The sequence below is a fragment of the Pogoniulus pusillus genome, chromosome 27 (genome assembly GCF_015220805.1).
Source record: "Pogoniulus pusillus isolate bPogPus1 chromosome 27, bPogPus1.pri, whole genome shotgun sequence".
In the NCBI taxonomy this organism is placed as follows: Eukaryota; Metazoa; Chordata; class Aves; order Piciformes; family Lybiidae; genus Pogoniulus; species Pogoniulus pusillus.
Window position 1 is genome coordinate 4,731,727 of NC_087290.1, and position 24,499 is coordinate 4,756,225.

General features: G+C 45.6%; 1 protein-coding gene across 3 annotated transcripts in view; it reads right to left on the reverse strand.

Moving 5' to 3' along the window:
- GALNT17 (polypeptide N-acetylgalactosaminyltransferase 17) overlaps window positions 1-24,499 on the reverse strand; it is a 402,097-nt gene that overhangs the window by 306,527 nt on the left and 71,071 nt on the right. For 2 of the 3 annotated variants that reach the window (XR_010307414.1, XM_064166626.1), the window contains exon 1: window positions 3,151-3,823. The exons of the other annotated variant lie outside the window; for it this stretch is intronic. Coding sequence is in view for 1 of the 2 variants with exons in the window: in XM_064166626.1 (XP_064022696.1) it covers window positions 3,151-3,388 (238 nt within the window). In the remaining variant the exon portion in view is untranslated. Of the gene's footprint in view, window positions 1-3,150; window positions 3,824-24,499 lie in introns of those variants that run through there. 3 annotated transcript variants of the gene reach the window in all.

Sequence of the window (24,499 nt, forward strand, 5' to 3'; positions counted from 1 at the left end):
AAATAGACAAACCTGGGCATACCCAAATCTTCTCAGGAGTACTTTATAAAACACAACATTAAAAAAAATCTAAACAAAAGCACTGTCTGCTGTGGTGAAACCCCAATCCCATTCAGCATCTTCAAAGCCTCCTTTCGATTATCAGCTGAAACAAGCATCTCTGATTGACACCAGGCAGCTTTATACAACTGCAACCCTAGGTAAGAGCAGCTAGAAAACAGTACAAGACCAGCACTATGCATCATCTGGAAAACATAGGAGGAAGGTTGGGCCAGGTCTGGGGCAGTTCTTTCACAGAGAGGAGTAAGGGGAAGCCTGGTGTTATTTCCAGAATAGTACTGCAAAGAAATGCCATTGGAAAGAAGTAATTGTGTAGAATTGCTCCTTAACAGGCCCAAGCTAGCGTTGTTAAGCTTCTTTTCAAGGCCAACATTTACAGAAATAAACAAATATATGCTCACAAAAAAACCAAGGGTTGGCATGCCAAAGAGAGCTGTTATTTCCAATATGCTTTACACTACATGGCTCAAAAAAACTCTCAAAAACACAGCCATGATACAATCAGATTGCTCATTTGATCTTTACAGAACAGAGCTGTTTAAGAGATTCACATCTTTTTATAAGATGGCTTCAACTCTCACTGAAATCCAGCCAAGTCCTATAACACGGGGGAAAAAAAAGATCCGTAGCTGTTCGCACCGAACTACGTCGTTAAGTTTCTCTCTTTGGCCAAACACCTCCTGATGCTCCCGGAGGTGCAGGCTTTCCACATGCTACTCTATAGGATACAATAACATTTTGTTCCTGCTACGCCACAGGTCAGATTTAAACCAAAATGTAACCGCGCACAAGAGAAAGAGAATTCTCTGGGTGGATGTGTTTTGCAGAGAGCTTGTCTAAGAGCATATGGTGAGTTCTGATAGGCATTTAACCACCAGCATGCAGCTTCCTTACCCAAAAAGCAGTTGGGGCAGGATGGGGGGGGGGAGGGGGGGAAGGAGAAGAAAGGCAAGTATGCAAATTAGAGCTCACTTTGGGCCGGCACTAGGATTTCAGCTTTAGGTATTCTTCAAGCAGCCAGAACGAATGCTGATTAGGGCACTGAAAATTGCTGGCAGGAAGCCTGTCCAGCTTTCTCTGCATCCTCACTCCTATGGACTGTCTCAAAGCACTTGACTGCTCCTTTTCAGTGCTGGTGGGTGGTGATGGAGGTCCTTCTGGCCCCCCACATCTGACTCTAAACTCATGTCTTGCTGAGTCCCATCACGCAGAGCAGAGAGCACGTTGAACTTTTCTAAAGATCACATGTACCAAATAGACACTTGACCCAAAGTTACATAACCGCTACGCCAGAGCTATTTTTTAGCCAGACTCATTGGCGTTGCTATAAATCACCCCAGGATGCAGAGGCCAGACAAGATGTCACATTTATGTGCTCAGCTTTCTGCCAGCCATATGAAAACTGTCGTGATTTGGGCAACAGATCTATTATCTCTCTGCCTCCCTTGGTCTTTCGGCGTGACTGCTCTCCAGCACAAAGCGGACTCCTGCACTCCAAGCACCCACAGCAGCCTATAGACCAGACAACACATTCAGAGCCGTCTTTATGCTCATGGCTCCTGTTACAAACCCCAGTGAGCTCCAAAACCAGCCCCAGTGCACACAGGAGCAGGGGGTCCTGTGGTAATTTTCACAGAACAAGGGCAATAACTTGTCGTTTCAGCTCTCGCTCTGTATCACAACGACACCATGACTACCTGTCCAGTACCAAGGTCCTAGCATGAGGTCTCCTGCCTTAAGCTGCAGGAGCTGCTGTTTAAAAATGTGTCTAAATCTTCCTGGAAACTTCTGCCCTAGCAATAAGCACAAGCAGCCAGTTTCACAGTTTCATTATTAATAACATCCACCTTTCTACCTCATTTCTTGTTCTTTGTTTTACCTTGTTTGTCACCTAACAGAGCTGTTTCAACATCTTGTGGTGCCAGACACTTCCATAGGCAGGACAGGTTTTCCATGTAAGTGTATAAAGTAGCAATAGAGAGAACACTTTCCTACCCATCTAAGTGCTTCTCATATTGTACAGTGCCTTCGCCAAAGCACAGACACTGACTGTAACAGCTGCTACACACCAGGAACGGCACATTGCATTCCTGCACTTGCCTCACATCCTGGCTTCAGAAGCACAACCAGGATAGCCCAAATCCAGGACGGAGACGCAGCACACATTGGCTTTTGGTTCAGCACAGAACCATGCATTGGCTTCACGTTCAAAACTCAGAGAGGGAATCACACTGACACGGTCGAAAACGTGAACTCTGCCAATTCCGATACACAAACACTTGCAGTCATTAAAGCTACAGAGCTTAGAAGCAATAATGGGACTCTTGATTGAGATTACATTCCCAGTTGTGAACCTATGGGGAACAATTCTGGAAAGATTAGCTTCCCCAGTCGGCATTTTAATTATAAACCTCACCTACATTGCTTACATCTTTACAATGCTGGTCTCTATCCCGCACAGCATCTTTAAATCCTCCTTCCTACATCTCAGAACTACTGAACCTGGTGAGATTTTAATAGAAATCCCTTTGCTACGCTATTAAAAGAGGCATTGAGACTTTAATTAGCAGCTGTCAATGCTGAGCCCTAAGAAAAACTGAATAGTTTGCTTAACTGTTTTGAGACAGTGCATTTGGTCTTCTGACCTTCTGCACCCAAACGATGCACCACGCTTTAGCTATTTAAAAACTACCTTCCAAAAAACCAGCCCCGAAAGTAGTCAAAACCATTCCCTCAATCCATGCATAGTGCACAACTTCAAGTTGTATTTGCCCGCTGAACATCCTTCTCATTTGATACACAAATCGTGACACTGTAATTTCCTGACCACTACTCTCAACCTGAAAGGCAGCATTATATTATTACGATTTCCTCCCATCCTGTGCAAGGCACTCTAAGCTTTAAACACAAGCGGAACTTGGAAATCAGATACTGAATTGATTCAGCCCATTGAGACTGCGTTTGCACGGTAACAGAGGAAACAGCATGGTTCGATCACGCAAACTTCAAGCCAGCCTTGCTCCCGCTCACTGCCTCCATTCACCACCCGCGACCGTACCCAAAGGGCACTAATAGCAGAACTCTTCCTACCATTCAGCTGCCTGTAGACTATGTCTTCTAGGAGCGAAAGCCTCTTCAGCACTGCATCCTGGATGGAGCTGATGCCGTGGACTGTCAAGTTGGCCACTTCTGCCCTGGGATGGATGTCATGGAAGGAGTCGCCGCTCTTGGCGGTGATGGGTCTGCACTTGGCCAGGAAGAGGACGAAGCCAGCCACCGCGATCAAGTTTAACACCAGCAGGACTTTGACTCTCCTCAAAGAAGCCATCAAACTTCCCGAGGGGCACCGCCAGCCGCCGCGCAGCCCGCAACAGCTAGGAAAGCGGGCCGGCAGCCGCCCGCCGCTGCGGACACATCGCACGGCGCCGCACGGCCCGGGGAGCGCCGTGCCCCGGCCCGGCCCCGAGCTCGCCGGACGAGCCGCGATGGGGAGCGGAGAGCTGCGAGAGGTGCGGCTAGGACAAGCGGCGGAACCCGCCCCAGGCTACGGCTCCAGAGAGAAGATGATGCTGCTTCTGCTGCTGCTGCTGCTGTCGTCGCCGCCGCCGGGGCCGCCCGCCCCGCTCCGCCCGCCGCCGCCGCCGCGCTGCTGCCGGCGCAACTTCATGCCCCGCGCAGGGCGCCCGCGCCTCAGCTGGGAGGTGGCGGCGGCGGGGCCGGGAAGCCCTGCGGCAGAGCCACCGCCGCGCCTGCCTCCGCGGGGGGGGCGCGGGGCCGCTCCTGCGCTGCACGGACAGGGCATGCCCTGCCGCCCGCCGCCGCCGCCCCGCCCGGAGCCGCTGCCACCGCCTCGCTGCACCGCGCAGGGGCGGGGGGAAACAAGGGGCGGGCGCGCAGCAGCGCGGGACTCCCGCCCCTCTCGGCGCACGGAGAGGTGGAGAAAGTCGCGACAGCGGCGGAGGCGCGGCGGCGGTACTCCGGGCCCACGGCGGGCTGCGGCAACCCCAGCTCCGCACACCACCCGCGCCTGCGGAGAGCGGCCGCGCCGTGGCCTGGCTGCCGGCAAATCCCGGGCTGCAGGCTCGAGCGCAGCGCGGGCTCTGCGCGGCTGAGCAGGGCGCCAGGTGCTCCGCGAGGCGGGCTGGAGGCTCGAGCGCGGCGCGGGCACTGCGCGGCTGAGCAGGGCGCCAGGTGCTCCGCGAGGCGGGCTGGAGGCTCGAGCGCGGCGCGGGCTCTGCGCGGCTGAGCAGGGCGCCAGGTGCTCCGCGAGGAGTGCTCGAGGCTCCCCCTGCCCCGGACAGCAGCGCCTCGGGCATCGACCCTGTCCGCGCGGGAAGGCGGCAGCTCGAGGGCCCTCCGGGGCACGACCCTGTGATGCGGGATAGGAACGGGCACGGGTGACTCAGGTTTGCTCTTCGAACAAGCTGCACGGAAGAAGTTTGAACCGTTCGGTGCCACCCGCCCTCCGGGCTGCCGCGCACTCCTCGGCTGAGGTTTGCTCCCCGCCTTTCCTGGATGGAAGCTTCACCCTCTCCCTTGGGAGACCGGCTGCCTCTAGCCAGGCACTTAACCACAAAGGAAGCAAACTATCCTGCTTTCTCTTAGGTGTCCCCAAAAAAGCTGTGTCAGAGCAAGGCTTTGGAGCTGTCACTTGGGTGGTTAGAAATGGGTCTTGTGTACTTCAGCCATTAAAATGAAGCAGTGTTAAACATCATAAACTAGAATTCAAATCCAAAGATTTAATGTCAGAATACCGAATTATCTCATCGGAGCGGATGGCTACTCCTGAACGGGCACCCATCGATTCTGAGAGCTTTATCCGTCTGCTGCAGTTAACCCTGCTCTTCAGATGCCATCAACGCGGATTAGAAAGTCAAACAACATCAAACCGTTGCAGCCTCCACAAAGCAACTTTTCAAGATGTAAGGATATCCCCTCTCACTTTCAAGCCATAACTAAAAACAATAAAGAATAATAAACCAACCCACACCAGTGTAATGGAAGCAAACTTTAAACAGCTTGAAAGGATTTGGAGTTTTAATTTAGTGCTAGCTGCACAATAAATCTTTCCATTATTGCAAAACCAGGACCCTGCTACAAACCTGAAGTAAAGATGCAGGAACCTAACTCACAGGCAGAGTGAGTGGTTGGTCCGTGACCCACACTGAGATTTATTGTTTTAAAAGGGTAAAAGGATGTGAATTATTTTAGTAGATCACTGAAAACCATGACAGTTTTTTGCTGACCCATGGTGGAAGCTTATCCTGACACCTGCAGATCTGGAGGCTCTTCTAGGGTGTTTTTGACATGTGATACATGAAAATAATTTTGTTTCCAGAGCTGTCAGCTGAGACTTTTTTTTTTCCCCTATTGATAAAAGTGCCTTATTTAAAAGGAAAGGGAAAAAAAAATCACCAACCAAAACCAACAAAACACACAAAATTACAACCCAACAACTAAACAAAACCCAAGACAACTATGCAGAGCTGTGTACCAAAAGGGGAAGCCACATGGCCTCAGATTATCATGAGCAGACAGAAAGATACCTGCTGGTTGTTTAAAACCCTCTTTGATCAATGCAGCACTCTCACTGAAGCCAGCGTTGTTGCTTCAATTAAACAGCAACATCTGTTTTAATTCTAAAGCTCTGGGTGGAAAATGCTAAACTGAAAGAAATCAACCCAATGTGAATTAAAAAAAAAAACTACCAAACAAATCGGTATCAAGAAAATGTGGCAGTTTGAAGCAGCTCCTTGGGGAAGGACAGTGTTTTAGCTCTGTTCCAGACAAGAAAGTAGGTGAGACCACATCTGGAATACTATGTCCAGTTCTGCGTCTCTCAATTCAAGAAGGACCTCAGGGAACTAACTTGCAAGAGTCTAGTGCAGAGGCACAAAGATGCTGAAGGGAGTGGAACATGTCCCTTGTAAGGAAAGGCACAAAGATGCTGAAGGGAGTGGAACATGTCCCTTGTAAGGAAAGGCACAAAGATGCTGAAGGGAGTGGAACATGTCCCTTGTAAGGAAAGGCACAAAGATGCTGAAGGGAGTGGAACATCTCCCTTGTAAGGAAAGGCACAAAGATGCTGAAGGGAGTGGAACATGTCCCTTGTAAGGAAAGGCTGAGGGAGCTGTGGCTCTTTAGCTTAGAGAAGACTGAGGAGGCAACCTCACTAGTGTTTATAAAGACATGAAGGGCAGTGTCAGGAAGATGGAGCCAGGGTCTGCTCAGTGGTGCCCAATGATAGGATGAGGGGCAGCAGGTGCTAGGTAGAGCAGAGGAGATTCCACATGAACATATGGAAAAACTTCTTCACTGTGAGACTGACAGCCCTGGAGCAGGCTGCCTAGAAAGGTTGTGGAGTTTCCTTCTCTGGAGGCATTCAAAACCCACCGGGATGCATTCATGCGTGACCTACTCCAGGTGATGTTGCTCTGGCAGGAGGGTTGGATGGGATGATCTTTCAAGGTCACTTCCAACCACTAACGTTCTGTGAAAATTAAGTCCCCAAAGAAAGCTGGGAGGGAGGAACCCACAGTTCACCCTATGGTGGCTGTGCTGCTGAACAGCTACAGGATACTGTGAGAGCACAGAGTTCCCATGAGAACAGCACACCAGGACAAAATCAACATGTGAAAAACCCATAGAAAAGAAAAAAGGAACACAACAAAACACCCAAAAGAAAGATCCTCCCTCTGGGAAACAGCATTGAGCGCTAAAATCTGACACCACACATGCTCAAGACCCAGCCACAGAGTCCCATCCCCCCCACTTCTGCCCTGTCCAGGAGGATTAACTTTGAAACATCCTCGGGTATGATGTTGTGCTGTTGCCACTGCTCTTCTTCACATAATGAGTAGAACTAAGCAGCACAGCATTGGAAGCTCTACTAACTGACAACAGCCAGCACTTTAGAAGTCCAGCAACCCAGCTGCCAAATGTCTCCTTTACAGATAAGAAAGGTTTTCTACTGCTGGCCTCACTGGAGGAGGTGCAGCTGGGCACCTGATTTATGTTTGCAAAAGTCCTGATATCAATCAACGTTGGCCTTATTAAAAAAAAAGATCCCCCTCTTTTAAACTGGTTTGCAGCATTGCATGTTCCACAGGCTCCTTCCACTGTGCCACCCTGAACAGCAGCAGCAACTTTCCTTCAATTTCTTTTACTCAGAGAAGGTTATTTCAGTTTTGCTCAGTCATTCCACAATCACTTCTGGCCCGATAGTCAAGTAAAACCCAAGGAGTAAGCATCAATCATTATGTGTCCTTTAACATGTCCTGAGAAACAATCATTAGTATGCACTGCATGAAACTTGGCCAGCTCTATCATATTTCCAAACAGCATAATCTTATCTGCATCATCAAGAGTTGCAGTATGATGTACTAATAGATAGAGAATCATAGAATCAACCAGGTTGGAAGAGACCTCCAAGATCAGCCAGTCCAACCTAGATCCCAGCCCTGGCCAATCAACCAGACCATGGCACTAAGTGCCTCATCCAGGCTTTGCTTCAACACCGCCAGGGACAGCAACTCCACCACCTCCATGGGCAGCTCATTCCAATGCCAATCACTCTCTCTGCCAACAGCTTCCTCCTAACATCCAGCTTATACCTTCACTGGCACAACTTGAGACTGTGACCCCTTGTTCTGTTGCTGGCTGCCTGGCAGAAGATACCAACTCCCACCTGACTACAGCCTCCCTTCAGGTAGTTGTAGACAGCAATGAGGTCCTCCCTGAGCCTCCTCTTCTCTGTAGCTTTATACCTCTCTTAAAGCAACGTCAGAAGCAGCAGCATACTGTAGGCAACCAAAAAGAAAACCCAAAAATAGACTAAAAAGTCTGCTGAAGATGAACTCTAACAGGATATAGATGTAGGAGACCAGAAAAGGCTATGCTTTGTGGTCTAATTCTTGAGAACAGTCTCCCACCACCTCCACAGCCAGAATTTCATTTGAGCATGTGGTATATAAAGAAACAACAGGGTCTGGAGAATAAATCTCCTGAGGAGTGACTGAAGAAGCTGGGGATGTTTAGTTTGGTAAAGAGGATGCTGAGGTCTAATCCTTTTTGAGAGTGGGGTCTTGACAAACCTTCTCACTTTTAGCAAACTGCCAGTCTGTTAGTTTTAATTGTGTTTGAGTCTTGCAATACTGCAAAGCTCCAATGTTTGGAGTCAGGAGATTTTTCTTCCTCCCTTCTCCCTTTTGTTCCCCATTTCCATTAAATTCCTACAAAAGCAAACATGAAATACTGCTACTAAATAAAGAAGAACTAAAGGATATTTCTCAACATTGGAGAAAGAAGATCCATTTGCTTGTAGTAGTTTGCTAAAAGTGAGAAGGTTTGTCAAGACCCCACTCTCAACAAGGACTAGATCAACCTCTAGTGTTTGCAGTCAGGAGGTTTTCCCTCCCCCCTCTCCCCCTTTTTTCCCCCCCTATTTTCATTAAATTCCTACAAAAGCAAGCATGAAATACTGTTACTAAATAAAGAAGAACTAAAGGATGTTTACCATTATTGGAGAAAGAAGATCAATTTGCTTGTTTAATAGAAAAATCCTAATTTTGCCCAATACAGTGGAGTGGTACCAGTAGCACACACGCACACCTTTCAAGTGCTAGCCAAAATAATTACTTCTCTCCTTCTGTGTCAAAGAAAAATATCCACTAAATCATGAATATTCAATAGATTGATTAATGACACAGTAATTCTTTAGCTAAAATCTCTGCTCCTTAAAATACAGTGAACAGTAGCTGCCAGTTAGAAGAAGAATTAAAAATACAGAAATAACTTGGTTTCCAGAAGTTACCTCGTTCTGATCACTATAGAAATAGATGATACAGTGACACATGTGGGGCAGGCTGTCCTCATGTTCTGGTAAGAGTCAATCAGGCAGCAGAATGTGTTTTATGGTCACTTTAGTGGAGGCACTATCAGTGTTGTGTGTTCTCCAAGGCGTATGGCAAAGGTGTTTCTCTCAGCTCCAGCTTAGTCACAGCATCCCAGGGGTTGGAAGAGACCCAAAGAGATCATAGAGTCCAATCCCCCTGCCAGAGCAGGACCACACAATTTAGCTCAGGTCACACAGGAACACATCCAGACAGGCCTGGAAAAGTCTCCAGAGAAAGAGACTCCATAATCTCTACAGGCAGCCTGTGCCAGTAAAGAAGTTCCCTCTTGTATTGAGCTGAAAACTCGTATGCCACAGCTTACACCCACTGCTCCTTGTCCTATCCCAGGGAGGAAGTGAGCAGAGCCTGTCCCCTCCATACTGACCCCCAGCCCTCAGATGTTTATAAACATTCATTAAACACCCTATCAGTCTTCTCTTCTCCAGACTAAAAAGCCCCAGGTCCCTCAGCCTCTCATCAGGCAGTGCTCCAGTCCTCTAATCATCCTCATAGCCCTCTGCTGGACCCTCTCCAGCAGATTCCTGTACCTCTTAATCTGGGAAGCCCAAAACTCAAGGCAGTACTCAAGATGAGGTCTCCCAGGGCAGAGTAGAGGGGGAGAAGAACATCCCTTGATCTGCTGGACACACTCTTCTTAATACACCCCAGGATCCCATTGGCCTTCTCGGCCACAAGGGCACATTGCTGTGCCATGGATGCTCTCCACCAACACTCCCAGGTCCCTCTCCACAGGACTGCTCTCCAGCAGATCACCTCCCAACCTGTACTGCTGCAGTTTATGTTCCTCCCCAGGTGTAAGACTCTGCACTTGTCCTTGTTGAACCTCATTTGGTTCCTCTTTACCCAGACCTCTCTCACCAGCTCCTAAAGGTGTTGCTGGGGGAGAAAAAAGGACGTGACCACACCACTGTGCACACCCACCTGGGGAAATCTAGACAGCTGTATTTCCAGCCTTGTAAACACCAGCATAAGAAAGCAGATATTAGGGTCTTAGATTAATTTGTTTGAACTACATAAAACAGACGTAGAATTGCTGCAAGAAGGACTAGGGCCACCAAAAACCACCCTCTCAAGGATTTAAAGCCATGAGCTGTTTCCTCAAAAATCTTAATGCTTTGGCTGCAGCATTATTGATGCAGCTGGGTTTCTTCCTTGTGTTCAGGCTTCAGGAGATGCTCAGGAGTTGCTAATCTTTCCTTTTCTCTCAGGCTCTTGAGAACTCTATTAGGTTTCATTTTGTTTCTTTGCTGCCCTCAACAAAACAACCTCTATGAAAGTCTAACCACATCAGGTCAGGCAAATTTAACCCCCTATATTGCCTAAGGGCTCCTTGCTTTTCACACCCTTGCGGGTACCTCGTCCATGAGGTTCTGGCACCTTCTGCAGGGGGCATGGAGCGTGCACTCTGCTGACAGCAGTTCAGAAAGGGCAGCTGCACTGCAACCTGCAGGGCTGCAGTCCCATGCTGGTCCAGAGCACACAGTATTGCTGGCCTTGTAAGGGTCACCAACACCACTGATTTTCCCTGTACCCTCAGTTGATTGTCCGTGTGAGGCCAAACAATGTGAAAGGAGCCAATGCTTGCCAAAAAAAAAACCCAAAGAAACCAAAACCCAAAGATTTGGAACTCATTTTATAGTTATTGTCTTCTCTCTCTGGATTCATTTCTGATGGTAATTGAGGCAACAGTTTCACATCAGGGGGTCAACCCTTTATCTCCAGCCTTAACGTTTTCCTCCATTATGGGAATTGCTAATGCACAGAAGTCACTTACAGCTTTATCTTCAAAGTTTGGGAACATATTTAGTTCTACATTACAATTACTCTATTCATATTTCATGAATTTTTAAGGTCAGATTGTGAGCATGAGCAGCTCATCACTGACACATCAGGGATACACAGTGAAAAAAACAAGGTAGCTTATTGTACTTTTAGCTTATGAGATTGCTGTACGGTTCCACTCAAGGATATTAAAAAGAGGTCTTTGAAATGGTTATCAATAACTAACCTTCAGGATCAGCATTTCTAAAGCTTCTAGAATAGCTTCAACTCTTGACTGAGTTCAGAAATGAAAGAACTCATACCCACACAAAAGAAGCAAAACCACAAATTGAGCATTAACTACGCTTCAGTTTTGCTACTTTGAGCTTCAGCATTCAGCTTGATGACCAGAATCTCATTTCTTAGATCATTCTTTTGTTAAAGCTGGTTACTAAAGTGTCAGCTTCTTTCTCAGAAAACACCCAAAACAAACCAAACAAGAGTTGGGCGAAGAAGTTCATTGAAATTTTGACAGATGATTGAAAAATAAGAAAATGCTTTAAATGTCAACTTGTGTGATCAGGAAAAAAACAAATCCCACTTATTTCTTATTGCTTCAGAAGAGATTTATATGATCCATACTATTTCAGCATCTAATCATCTCATAGTCCTTCAGAACATCTCAGATGAGCCAGGAAATGATCTTCACTGAAATCACAGAAATATTCAGGTTGGCAAAGCCCCTCAGGATCACCAAATCCAACCGATAACCCTACTCTACAAGGTTCACCCTAAACCATATCCCCAAGCACCACATCAAAACAACTTTTAAACACATCCAGGGTTGATGACTCAGCCATCTCCCTGGACAACCTATTCTAATACCTGACTACTCTGTGAAAAAAAAATTGCCTTGTGTCCAGTCAAAACCCACCCAGTGGCAGCTTGAGGCCATTCCCTCTTGTTCTATCGCTATTTACCTGTGAGAAGAGACCAGCGTCAACCTCTCCACAACCTCCTTTCAGGCAGCTATAGATAGTGATGAGGTCTCCCCTCAGCATCCTCTTTATCAAACTAAACATCCCCAGCTTCTTCAGTCACTCCTCAGGAGATTTATTCTCCAGACCCTGTTGTTTCTTTATATACCACATGCAAAGAAAAAGATACCTTAAGACCTTGGAAAAAGCAGACTTTAAATTAGTGAGGAAATCAAGAGATGAGAAAAAGGACCCAGCCAGGATCAAACCAAGAGCCTTAAGGACAAGAACTCAGTTTGCCACCAACCTCTTCAGTTCAAGGCTAACAAACTCAGCAGGTGGTCCCTTCATCAGCTCTGCCCTACACCTGTGCCAATGAAAAGCAGGGAAAGCCAGAAAGACCCCCAAAGCCAATCTGCAGTGTATGTAGTAGGAATGTTTACACTGAGGTAGTCTTTCTTCTGACTGCGCAAAGCACAGGTTTGATACTGCAATGAAGTCAGTTTGTTTGAATTCAATACAACCTTTTAGGGCTTAGTTTTCTCCCTAAAAGCCAGATCTTGTTTCCTGTAGCAATCTGGCCTCAGTTAGAGCAGTATAAATCCTAGAAATGGATCATCTCACTGCTGCTCATTAAGCCTGGTTTTAGACATTCTAGATGCTACAGCTCATGCTCAAAGAATAACTTACTGTCCTATGCTTTAGATCAAGTACTCAACCCAGGGTCAAGACTTGTCAAAGCCTTTTCTGAACTCCTGGAGATGCCCCATGGCTCTCCCCAGCACCCTGTTCCCCTGACCAAGAGCAGTGCTGAGGCAGGACAGTGGAGTAGACTCATGGGGACTAGACTGGAGATACATACTCAGGACTTGGCCATGGTGCAGCCACAGATATCAATGGAAACCTGACAGCTGCTTTTATTCCTTATCTATCAGAGCACTCCATATAGTGATGTCAAAAGTACAAAGGGTGTCATGTTAAACAAAGCAAGGCAACAAAAAACAAATACTGAGAGCTTTGCAAGCCAGTGTGTACAAACCCTTGCCTCTTTATGCTTTTTCATGTCATTCTTTTTTGTTTTTTTTTTTTTTTTGAGATAACTAAGATATCTCTTGTATTGGATTTGTGCTTCAGTTATGTTGGGAGGAGATTTAACAAGGCCAAGTGCAAGGTTCTGTACTTTGGCCACAACAACCCCAAGCAGCACTACAGGCTGGGGAAAGAGTGGCTGTGAGCAGCAAGGAATAAAGGGGCCTGGGGATACTGGTAGATAGCAGGTGAACATGAGCCAGCAGTGTGGCCAGGTGGCCAGGAAAGCCAATGGCATCCTGGCCTGTATCAGGAACAGTGTGGCCAGATGAACAAAGGAGGTTACTCTACCCCTGTACTCAGCAGTGGTCAGGCCACACCTTGAGTGCTGTGTCCAGTTCTGGGCTCCTCAATTCAAGAGAGATGTTGAGATACTGGAATGTGTCCAGAGAAGGGCAGCAAGGCTGAAGAGGGGCCTGGAGTACAGCCCTGTGAGGAGAGGCTGAAGGGAGCTGGGGGTGTGCAGCCTGCAGAAGAGGAGGCTCAGGGCATACCTCATCACTGTCTACAACTCCCTGCAGGGAGGCTGTAGCCAGGGGGGGTTGGGCTCTTCTGCCAAGCAAGCAGCAACAGAACAAGGGGACACAGTTTCAAGTTGTGCTAAGGGAGGTCTAGGCTGGATGTTAGGAGGAAGTTGTTGTCAGAGAGAGTGATTGGCATTGGAATGGGCTGGCTGGAGGTGGTGGAGTCTCTGTGGCTGGAGGTGTTGAAGCAAAGCCTGGATGAGACACTTCGTGCCATGGTCTGGTTGATTGGACAGGGCTGGGTGATAGGTTGGGCTGGCTGAGCTTGGAGGTCTCTTCCAACCTGATTGATTCTATGATACAGTCCTGTTAGGTCAGCTTTTATCTTGCTGTGATTAGGAATGGTGGAGCTGACCATCTGGAAATAATACACTATCTTAGCCTGAAAAATGGAAACCTTTCAATGAAAGAGGTGCCTCAACAACTGCTTAATGAATGCCACTTTGTGTTCCACACCATTTACATATTATTGATATATATGAAGGAAAGTCCTGTTACAGAACTTAAAAGATGCTGCTCATAAAAATTTCAGGAGGTCTGTATCCCAGAAAAAGCAATACTTCAAAGCAGTTCTTAATGTTTAGAAAATCAAATAGGTCGAGAAACAGACATAGATATTTACACTGTGAATTAAACAGCTGAATTTCCCTGAATTTCAGGAATCTCTGTGTGAACTGTTTCAGCAGTTCCCAAACCATGTGAAGTGCATGTCTGAGCAAAACCTCACAGACACATACAAGGTGCTGCACGTCCTTGTGGAGTTCAATGAAAGGAAGAGTAGGGGGGAAAAAAAACCAAACCTAAACAACTCAAACCCATAAAAATGGATTTTATCTGTCCCTGGGCAAAGTGCCCAGAGATGAGTTTTCAGGATAGTCATGGATCAAATATTCACTCAACTGAGGGCTGCAGTTTGAGAAAAGCTCCACTCTGCACATAAATCCCAACATGCTGAGCTGTCCTGAGCAGCTGGTGCTATGTGCAAAGGGAGGTCTTGGGTAGCCTGTCTTCTTGCATAAACTCACATTGTCTGCTGCTGCCTTCACGTTTTTAAGCAGTTTTAATAAACACATTGAACTCCTCAGCTGAGCAATGATACTGAAATATTGCCCATCACCAGCCATGAGTGATAAATCTGGGAGGTAAGCTCCACAAAACTGCAAAGCCCACTGTGCAGGCTCCCAAAAGCAGCTCTTTTCAGGTTCTCCTTTTTATTGCAAATGTTCTTAGCTGGGCAGTCCTACAGGTCAAAACTCTGTCTCCTCCTCTTGTCTAATGTTTAGGTGAAGCTTCTCTAGGAGATACAGGACAGCACAAACTGGAGTTTTGACTGTGTTGTACTTTCTTCCCAGGCTGCATAATGCAAGAACATGGGAGGAGGATGACCACCTACAGCAGCCTCCCCTGCTCACATGGATGTTAGGAAGAAGTTCTTCACAGCAATAATGATTTGAATTGGAATGGGCTGTCTGCAGAGGTGGTGGAGTCACCATCTCTGGAGATCATAGAATCAGCCAGGTTGGAAGAGACCTGCAAGATCATCCAGTCCAACCTAGCACCCAGCCTTGTACAGTCAACTAGACCATGGCACTAAGTGCCTCATCCAGTCTTGTCTTGAACACCTCCAGGGAGATGATTAAAAGGAGACTGGATGAGGCACTTAGTGCCATGGTTTAGTTAACTAGATGGTGTTAGGTGACAGATTGGACTCAATGATCTCAAAAGTCTTTTCCAAGCTGGTTAATTCTGTGAATCTGTTATCAGTCACAGGATGATGGAGCTGTGAAGGAAAGCAGATACTAAGGCTGAGTATAACCTGTAACTTGTGCCATCAAATGAAAACTAGTGCCAAAAATAGGCTGCAATTTTCTCCCCAGCTATAAAACAGGATTCAAGCACTCCTGTCACTGAGCACAGCCCACCTATGTCCCAGTGAAGCACCATTCCAGCCACTGCCAGGTGCAAACATCTCCACAGGTAGCTCTAGCCTGATAAAACAGTTGTGAATCTCGATACTTCAACAAGTACAAACTGCCTGTTTTCATATGGCTTAAGTAGTTATTGAGCTACCCTGAAGGGATTGTTTTTAGCTTTGAAGATTGCTGCTTTCATTGCAGAAAGAATGGCTAGAAAGATTTTCTGTTTTCCTTCCAACAACAGCATTTGTTGTGGGTGAAGGACATGACATCTATAAGGACACAGAGAGAGAATTATGCGCTGGACCCTGCTGCTGAAATGCATCCCCAGAAGGAAAATACACCCACGTCTAGGGCTGAAGATCTTACAGGAAAAAAGTATATTTTAAAGAAAAAAAAAGCTGCACTGAGCCTAACTACTTATTTCCTCTGGTCTGTCTCCCCCTAGTAGTGTTTCCCCTTTTTCTCCATAGAGAAATGGAATAAAGCATTAAGAGTTGGAGGGATTCACTTAAGTTACATTCACAGCAAGACAGAAACGTAACCAGCCCTTCTCTTGCCCCAGAAACCCTCAGCCTTTCCCCTGCCCTGCATGAAGCACCAGCTCAAGGATCAACAGTGGAGTGATGAAGCCACTCCAAAAGCCCTGCTTTTGTGCTACCTCAAAAATCACATTGATGTGATTCACCCTTATATCAATGAGGGTGAATCAAGCAGATGCCTTTCTCTCGGTGCTCTTGCTACCAAGTGAATGCTCAAGGTATGCCAGCGACTTCAGCTCAAAGAAGAGTTACACCATTCCCAAATTTCATTATATTAAGTCCTATATGCCTCTAGTAAAACAGTTCTGCAGCTCCATCCTCATTCACTGTGCACTCTGCAGTCATTCCTTCTCACTCACCAGCAATGCTGCACTTCAAAGACCAGTGGAACATCAGATGGAGACACTGCAGTGCTTTTGTTTTCTTCTCTCCTTAACTGCTTTCTTAGCATTTAAAAAAAAATGCACTCATGAAAGCCTGTAAAATTCCTCATAAAGTTTACTGTGCCACAAGATTATAGAATACATCTTGGAACCCTGGATAAACAGCTAATCTTGGATCTGTCACCAGAAAGCACTAATATATTTCAAAAAGCTATTAGCCCTTAAACCAAAAGCAACACAGAATTTGATTTGGGGCAACAGGCTATAAAACACCAAAATTGTTTGGCAAGCCTGCATTGAAAGCAGGTGGAAGGAGCTGTAAGAGTCCTGGTATATATTTTGCTCAGATATTTAAGGCATATTTTACATAGTTTCTAAAATGTGTGCATGAAAAGTAACATTAAGTAAGGATACTTGAAAAACAAAGTGTTGAACAATTGATTTACCACACATTTGCAGGAAGCAGAACATCATTTGTTACCTTACACAGGAAAGCAGGGGAAGGCAGTAAATATTACATATTAAAAACAACAACAAAGCCCCAAACACTAAACTATCAATAGCCTTTACATTGTTTTTTCCTTTTATAGCATCATATCTTCAAGGAGGTTTAAAGCCATCAGAACTGACCATAACCTCCAGATGAGCAATATCCGTTTTGTGGATGGAAACACTAAAGCAGATCTATTAATCCTAAATGCCCTGCTTGCTTTTGAAAGGCTTTGTGCCAGAAATGGCCAGGTGGATGTGGGATTGTGGGACAAGGAGGAAAGACTATTTGGGGAATGCAAAGGTGAAACGTAGCTTGGGATTCTCAAATCTAAAGCCAAAGCCTAAATGTGCAGTTCTGGAGCCCCCAACACAAGAAGGACATGGAATTGTTAGAATGAGTCTAGAGGAGGGCCACAAAGATCATCAGAGGGCTACAGCAACTCTGCTATGAGGACAGGCTACAAGAGTTGGGGCTCTGCAGCCTGGAGAAGAGAAGTCTTCGAGAAGAACTTATAGTGACCTTCTGTATCTGAAGGGGACCTACAGGATGGCTGGGGAGAGACTATTTACTAGGTCTTAGAATGACTGTATGAGGGGTAATGAGTTTAAACTGGCAGAGGAGAGATTCAAATTAGATGCTAGGAAGAAGTCCTTTACAGTGAGGGTGGTGAAACACTGGCACAGGTTGCCCAGGGAGGTTGTAGCTGCTCTCTCCCTGGAAGTTTTCAAGGCCAGGTTGGACGAGGCATTGAGCAACTTGTTCTAGTGGGAGGTGTCCCTGCCTATGGCAGGAGGTTGGAACTGGATAATCCTTGAGGTTCCTTCCAATCTAAACCATTATATGATTCTACATGTTTCATACTTTGCTTTTTGGTCTGGGCTTTTAAAGAACCTGCTCTTCTTGTTATCTTTTGCCAGTAGGTGCAGGTCATGTAAAAAAATGGGGGGAGATGAATTTTCTGGAAAGAAGACATGAAGATACCAGACAGAGAAATGCCTCAGGTGAGGTATGCAGGAGTTACTGAGTAGAGATACCTCTATCCAGTATCTTTGTGGTCCTGAAAGCCTCAAGGAAATGGAAAACACAGGCAGGATGCAAAGTGAGTTTCTAGCTTGTGGCTGTGTGCTTTAATCTCCTGTTTGAGACAGCAGAGCTGGGAGCCTCTAATGAAACTAGCCAGCACAGCTAGGACCATGCACCAGCACTGACACCGTTCCAGTGTGGGTTTATTTGTGTCTTAGGCAATGTATCTGCAGAGAGCAATCACTGCAGAATGGCTAATATTCACAGGAAAATATTTTTTTGGTATTTCTCTGGGAAATAACCTGCTGCATGCAACCATTTCTTTTCCCCTAAAAGATACAATCTTCTCAGAGCCTTTTAAGGAAAGGAGGCATCAGAGTAATTAACACCAGCATTGCTGCAGACGACTTATCAGCATAGTGGCATGCCTCTGATCTTTACATGAGGCTTTGGTCTTTGCTTTCTGTCAGTTAGGCACACATATCTACAAGGAAGCACTGAAGTCCAAAGTTTTGTCAGAACTGGGTTTCAGTAATGAAGAAATTATGCCTTCAGCATCCCTTCATTCAACAGAGTAGAAGCAGGATGGAAATGATTCATTCCATGGGGCTGTCACTAGCAGTATAAATATTTCAAACAGGAAGTACTAGAGATACAAAGAAGGCAATTCTAGAAAGAAGGAAAGGTTATTATGGCCCACAGAGGTCACAGTAAATAAGCAGGAACATGATCCACAGGCTGGAAAGGCTGAACACATCCCAAAGGCAGCATTGTAAACTGCTTTGCTCTAACTGGGAAACATCCTCCTGTTTCCAGAGCTCACACTGAAAAAAAAAGACAAGGTTTGGCTACTCAGAAATGCTACTCACAGCTGTTCCAGAGTAAATTGATACCAAATAGGACAGGACAGCTAATATAGGATGTGTATTTTCCCTTTTCATAACCAGCAGGTTGGTGCTCCAAAACACAACAGCACAAAGATAGAAAGAAGATTCTTTGATGTTGTTTTGGCCATCTTCATCTCTGACACTGTAAACCCTCTCCTGTACCAGTTTCTCTGTGTCTTCTGGACATGGAGAAAGGCACAAGCGCAGAGGAAACAGACCTTTGGAGACTGAGATGCATGTGGCACTCAAGCAAATATGCCTGATAATTCCTGTTCTGTGAGCAGCAGGGAAGAATCAGCCTGCTTCCAAACTGAGCATTTGTAATCTTGACTAGAAAAAATCCATGGATAGATTTCATTTTTTTTCTACCCATGCAAAATTGCATTAAGTAGAAAAATGAGTAGGTCATGATAAAATTCTGTATATGATTTGCCATTGGAATGGGCTGCCCAGGGAGGTGGTGGAGTCGCTGTCCCTGGAGGTGTTCAAGCAAAGACTGGATGAGGCACTTAGTGCCATGGTCTGGTTGATTGGATAGGGCTGGGTGCTAGGCTGGACTGGATGAGCTTGAAGATCTCTTCCAACCTGTCTGATTCTGTGATATTGATGCATTTAAATAAACAAAGTGAAAAGGTCTTCATTCAGTTTAGTACTGTAGTGGTTCACTAAGATGGAAGAGGAAACATGGACAGGATCAGAAGAAGCTATTCGATAGGTTAAATTCAATAGGCTAAGAAGTGCACTGGGTACACCAGCTATCAATTTTCAGGATTAACAGAGAGAGAGGTGCCACATACAAATTACTTTGCAATCTGGCTAGAGTACCTCTTGAGATAATTGAAATTAAGGACTTCAGGTCTTAAACTCACCAGTTACAGTTACCGGTTGGAAAGGCCTGGTCTCCAGAGCCCTGCAGGCACAGAACAGGCTGTGGAGTCAGACATCCATGCACTGAAAAATGACTTTATTGAAACTCCTGATGCTTAAGCACATCTGACTCCAAGCACATGGACAGTCCTATTGAAGTCATTGATGCCACTCATTTAGAGAGAATGTGCTGCATCAGTAAGTGCTGAGAAGACTGGAATTCAAGGACTGGGTTGTGGGAAAAGCCTTTGAATGGGAGAGTTACACTGAGCAGTCCAGTGAATAAAAAAACACCATTTAGTGTATTTGGTTCTTGTATTTGTGTACTGCTTGCAAAAGCAGATTTTCTTTCTTTTGCCTCAGTAGTGCAATAGGAACCTGAACATTGTAGCCTGTTAATCATTCTTGTGCAAATGGCCAAGATAATACCTACATTGGAAGCCCCAGGTTTAAAATCTCCCCCACAGTACCTCACTGAAGAGAATCAGATGAGTAATCAATGTGCACAAGTCTGTGCTTGAGTTCTCCTGCTGTTTATCTAGTTCCTCTCTGGCTTATGAGATCATTTGTGATGAACAGCTGCAAGGTCACGAGACTAATTTAGAGTACAATTCAATCAACCAGCAAATAAGTTCTGACATACAATATGTAATGAGCCTAGAAAGGGTTAATTTCGACTAAGTTAATGTTTAATAAATGGTTGTCCAAATGCTGCAAGAACTTGATAGATTTACTTACAAAAATGACAGTTCTCCAGCTTGTGCTAACTATTCAGGCTATCAATTATCCATGAGCCCTTGGCATCTGGACTTCACGTTAAAAACATTCATCATGCAAAACAGCTTTTGGCAAAGCTTCTGAATAAGCACATCCACTGACCCCTCACAGAGAGGGTGTGCACCTATGGCAGGGGTGTCCTGCACCAAAATCAATGCAGAAGGGTGGAAGTGTTTCTGTGGGTAGTTAGTTCTGCTGCTGAACAAGAGCATGCCTGAAGCTCTCTCTCTTTTTTTTTTTTTTGATGCAGGGTGTCTGAGCAGGATCTGTTTTTAAACTCTGCCTTGGGTGGGATAGTGAATGGTCTTTCAGCTGCATTAGCAAGGAGGAAGGCTGGTAAGGAAAGCTTTCAGCTTTTCTTGTAGGTGTAGCTTTAATCACTGGGGACTGTGCTGAGGCAAATAAGCCTGTTTTGGTATTTCACAAAGGAAAAAAGAAAAAGGAAAGAAAAAAAAAATCAACCTTTTGCAGCTCCTTTAAAGGGCTGCTGGTGCCTGGAACAACATTATATATATTTATGTGTATATTTAAGTATTCTGCTTGGAAAGGATGTTTTCCACACTTTCACAGAAGCCAAAGCCTTGTTAAGGAACTCATCTGCTACTGCTGCTTGTTTCCCTCACTGAAGCTGAGCCCTCAGCAGACATAGCTTTCTTCATTTCCCCAGCAAGCAAACAATGGTATTGGCTTGCCCAGGGGAGGAGAGTTGAGTTTCAAGGGAAGGCAGAAACACCTAAACAAAGACCAACAAACAAAAGATTTCATAAGGTGTCATTAATAAATGACAGCTCAACTGAAGAGGTATTTTCCCATATGCTTTCCATATGGTCCTTAAATGAAAACGTTACTGGGCTCTGCAGTAGCTGGTATGGAGCTGAGGATAAAGGCACATCCAGAGGGGACTCTGGAAGCTAAGAAGAGGGACATTGCTCACCTTCAGGACATGCCATGGCTATAAAATGCAACACTTTTATGGCATATTAGATGTAAGACACCTCAGTACACAGTGAAAAACATCATCCTTTGCCCATTATCTGGATTTCTGTTATGGACTATTATTTGATGTGTTCATTTATCCTGGATATACCTAGTAAAGCTTATTTATATCCCTGAAACAGATCACAGAGTAACTTTTGCCATCTTATGGATAAGAATAGCAGAGCCTGGTCTTCTGTAGGTAGATTACATGCTACGTACCTCTAGTATATCTGTTATCATCACAGCGCTTGCAACTACCAGTTTTAGCTCTCTTTCAACTCCTGAATCCACAACTCAATGCCTATTACTAAAAGAAAAATGCCACACTTTTCAAACAGCAACAGGCTTGTGTTTCATAGCTGCATTTTGATATCAGTGTTTACATGTCCATTGCCTGCTGCAGCGGCCATCAGGGCCCACACCTGCTCTGGTGCCACGAGGTATCTGCTACACACCAATGTTCACAGCACATCTCAGAACTGGAGACAAGCAACAAAAAGGCCCCAAAAAATGCCATGCACACAAGGAAAATGGTGGTGGCTAGTGTTTAAAGGGAGTTGATGGACAACTCTTTAGGAAGAATTGGAGATGGGTACACTCCAGAAGGTAAACCCAGCAATTAAAATGGTATCGAAGCTGTTACATCTGTCACACTTCACGGCAACACCCTCAAACCCCACAGTGACACATCCACCCCCAGCAACTGAGGAATGCCCCCGGCACATAGAGACCACAGGCAGAACTTTCACCAGCCCAGGAAGGGCCAACAGCAATCCCTGCAATTTTACAGGACATGCCCATGCTCACAGACCCACCCCCAGTGACTCTGTGCTCACAACCCTGTCCAAAAGGTCATAGATGTATTGACAATATTCAAAGTTGGAAGCACTTTCAGTGAAGCTTTGCTTAGAAATCTGAAATAATAGGTCAAGGCAAATCCAGCTTTGAGTAGACAACAATTAAGAGTAATAACAAACATCAAATCCCCTCTATGCTGCAAAGGGCACAGCCCTGACCTAAACAGGAGGATAATGCCCGAGTGTAATATCACATCCCAGCTCTTCAGAGTGCATAGCAACTGATACCAAGGGGAAAGAGAATTCCTCCTTGCCCCCTTCTCCTTAAGTAAAACCATGCCTGTAAATGTCTAAGCACATCAGAAGCAGACTCGGGTGATGATTTATAGTCACCAGTGAGAGCCTGTGAATGCAACGTCTTGATTATTTCCAGAGAAGAAAGCATAAGGCAGGAGCTACAGCTGAGGCTGTCAAGCTGACAGCACTGCAATTAGCCCATACTCATGTCCTAGGAGGAACCTGACAGTTCAGCACAAGTCCCTTAAAGGGCAGCAACATTCAGACATTATCAGGCACTTGCCTTTGATCTGCACAGCTCGTGTATGCACTTGTCTAGCACATATTAACTTGTCCAAGGTGGCTGAGCATTGTATTTTTATTTTAATGTGATGCTTTGCCTGCCTTGCACTCTCTGTGGCTTACATAAACTCAAGACAGCGCAGAAGATCAAAACCAGTCATACCACCAAACACCCAACGCTGCTGTGCTGGACTCTGCACAATGTCCTCACTGAGCTGCCCATGTAATGTCTTGGTGAAACCTTCGTCTTTCAGAGTAATTCAAACAGCTTCCTTCAAACAGCCACGGAGCCCTTCACAGCATGGGAAGAGACCTCCTCCTGCTCATCAGGTTTAATTACCTATGAAGGTGTCTCATATTGGCACTTTTATTAAGGAATCATGCCCACAACATTAATGAATCTGACAGACTAAAGTGAACGTCAGAACTTCATGCTGAGGTCTCCCAAGTGTCCTATAGCAAGATAAATGGAGTCCAGATCCAAAACACTGCTTGCAGATTCTCCTTCCTCCTCTTCACCAAAATCCTTTTCCAAGGGGCTCTATCCACAAATCAAATCCCAGAAATGTTGCCTGTCTCAGTTGCAGATACTCCACAGGGACAAAGCAGGTATTTGTATAACCAAATCCCAAAGGATGATCTGGAGGATGGGGGGAGGAGATGTGTGGTGTTTTCATGGGTTTTTCATTTGTTTGCTTGCTTGCTTCATTAGTTTTGGGTTTGGTTTTTGGTTTTGGGGTGCTTTTTTGTGGTTGTTGTTTTTTTAACTGCCAAGCCCTTTATTATATATAAATTAAAGGAAATGTTACTCAGTGACAGGCTTAGGGGATTACTGGGCAAAGGAAAACAATAAATCTATAAGAAAACAAGACACTTAACAGGGATGATAAATTAGGGTCAAAATTGTGCTTTTAGGGAAGATTTAAGTTATATTCTATTATTTACAGCTTCTGAAACTAGGAGGCACAAAAAGATGCTTTGTCTTCTCCCTCACCTCCATTCACTGATGAAGATAGTAGGGGTGAGCTATTAAAACGTGTCTGCTAGGAGAGTCTGGGCTAGTTTACCTGGGTGTAGTGGGGCAGAAGAGAACAGCAGGGCCCTTTGCAGTGCACTGACCTGAAGCACTGACACTTTTTAAGCTATTGTGAGACAGATGAGCAGCAGAGCTGCTCCCGGGTCCCTGGGGACGGGGGACAAACAGCATCACTGCGGGACACGGTGCGGCAGCATTGGCAGAACACGCAGTCAGCGCTGAGATACTGGATGCAGACAAGAGCCTGGATTAGCTTGGCAGCCACCATGTAAATGAATTTCTGCACTACCGTATCTGCAGGCAATTAGAAAAGAAAGGCAATAAAGTTCAAAGCAGCCAACCCTACATCAACGCTACAGCAGGGACCTTTTTAGTCTGATGGTACCGATGGCACCGAAGCACAGGGCAGGTGTTTGTTACGTTTATTATTCCTCCTGAATCACTGACACGTTTGCACCACAATCTCTCAGAGATTCACACATCCTCACTCCTTCACATCTCAGCACTGAGATTTTTGCATTAGCTCTTGGAGACTAGTGCAAATTACCTTTTTCCCCCTCCCTCAGCTCAGAGGAAAAAAAAAATGAGGTGAACAAGGGAACATCATACAGCAGCACATAAGCAACTTAGCAGTGTCCTACTTCTTTGTAAAAAGGAAGCAGAAACACAGGGGATGAGGTCTCAAAGACCTCAGAGCCAGGTGACACCTCATGCACTAACAGCCCAATCTACCACCGAGTTTGCAGGAGATTGCAGTAGGAGGCTGTTGTTGCACTGTAATGGGAAGGAAAATTCAGGCATGAAATAATTTGAGCCGATTCACAGCACCCCAAGCGCTGTTTTTCCTTTCCAGGGTAGAACAAAACTGTAGAATTGATTTCTCCGAGCCAAACAT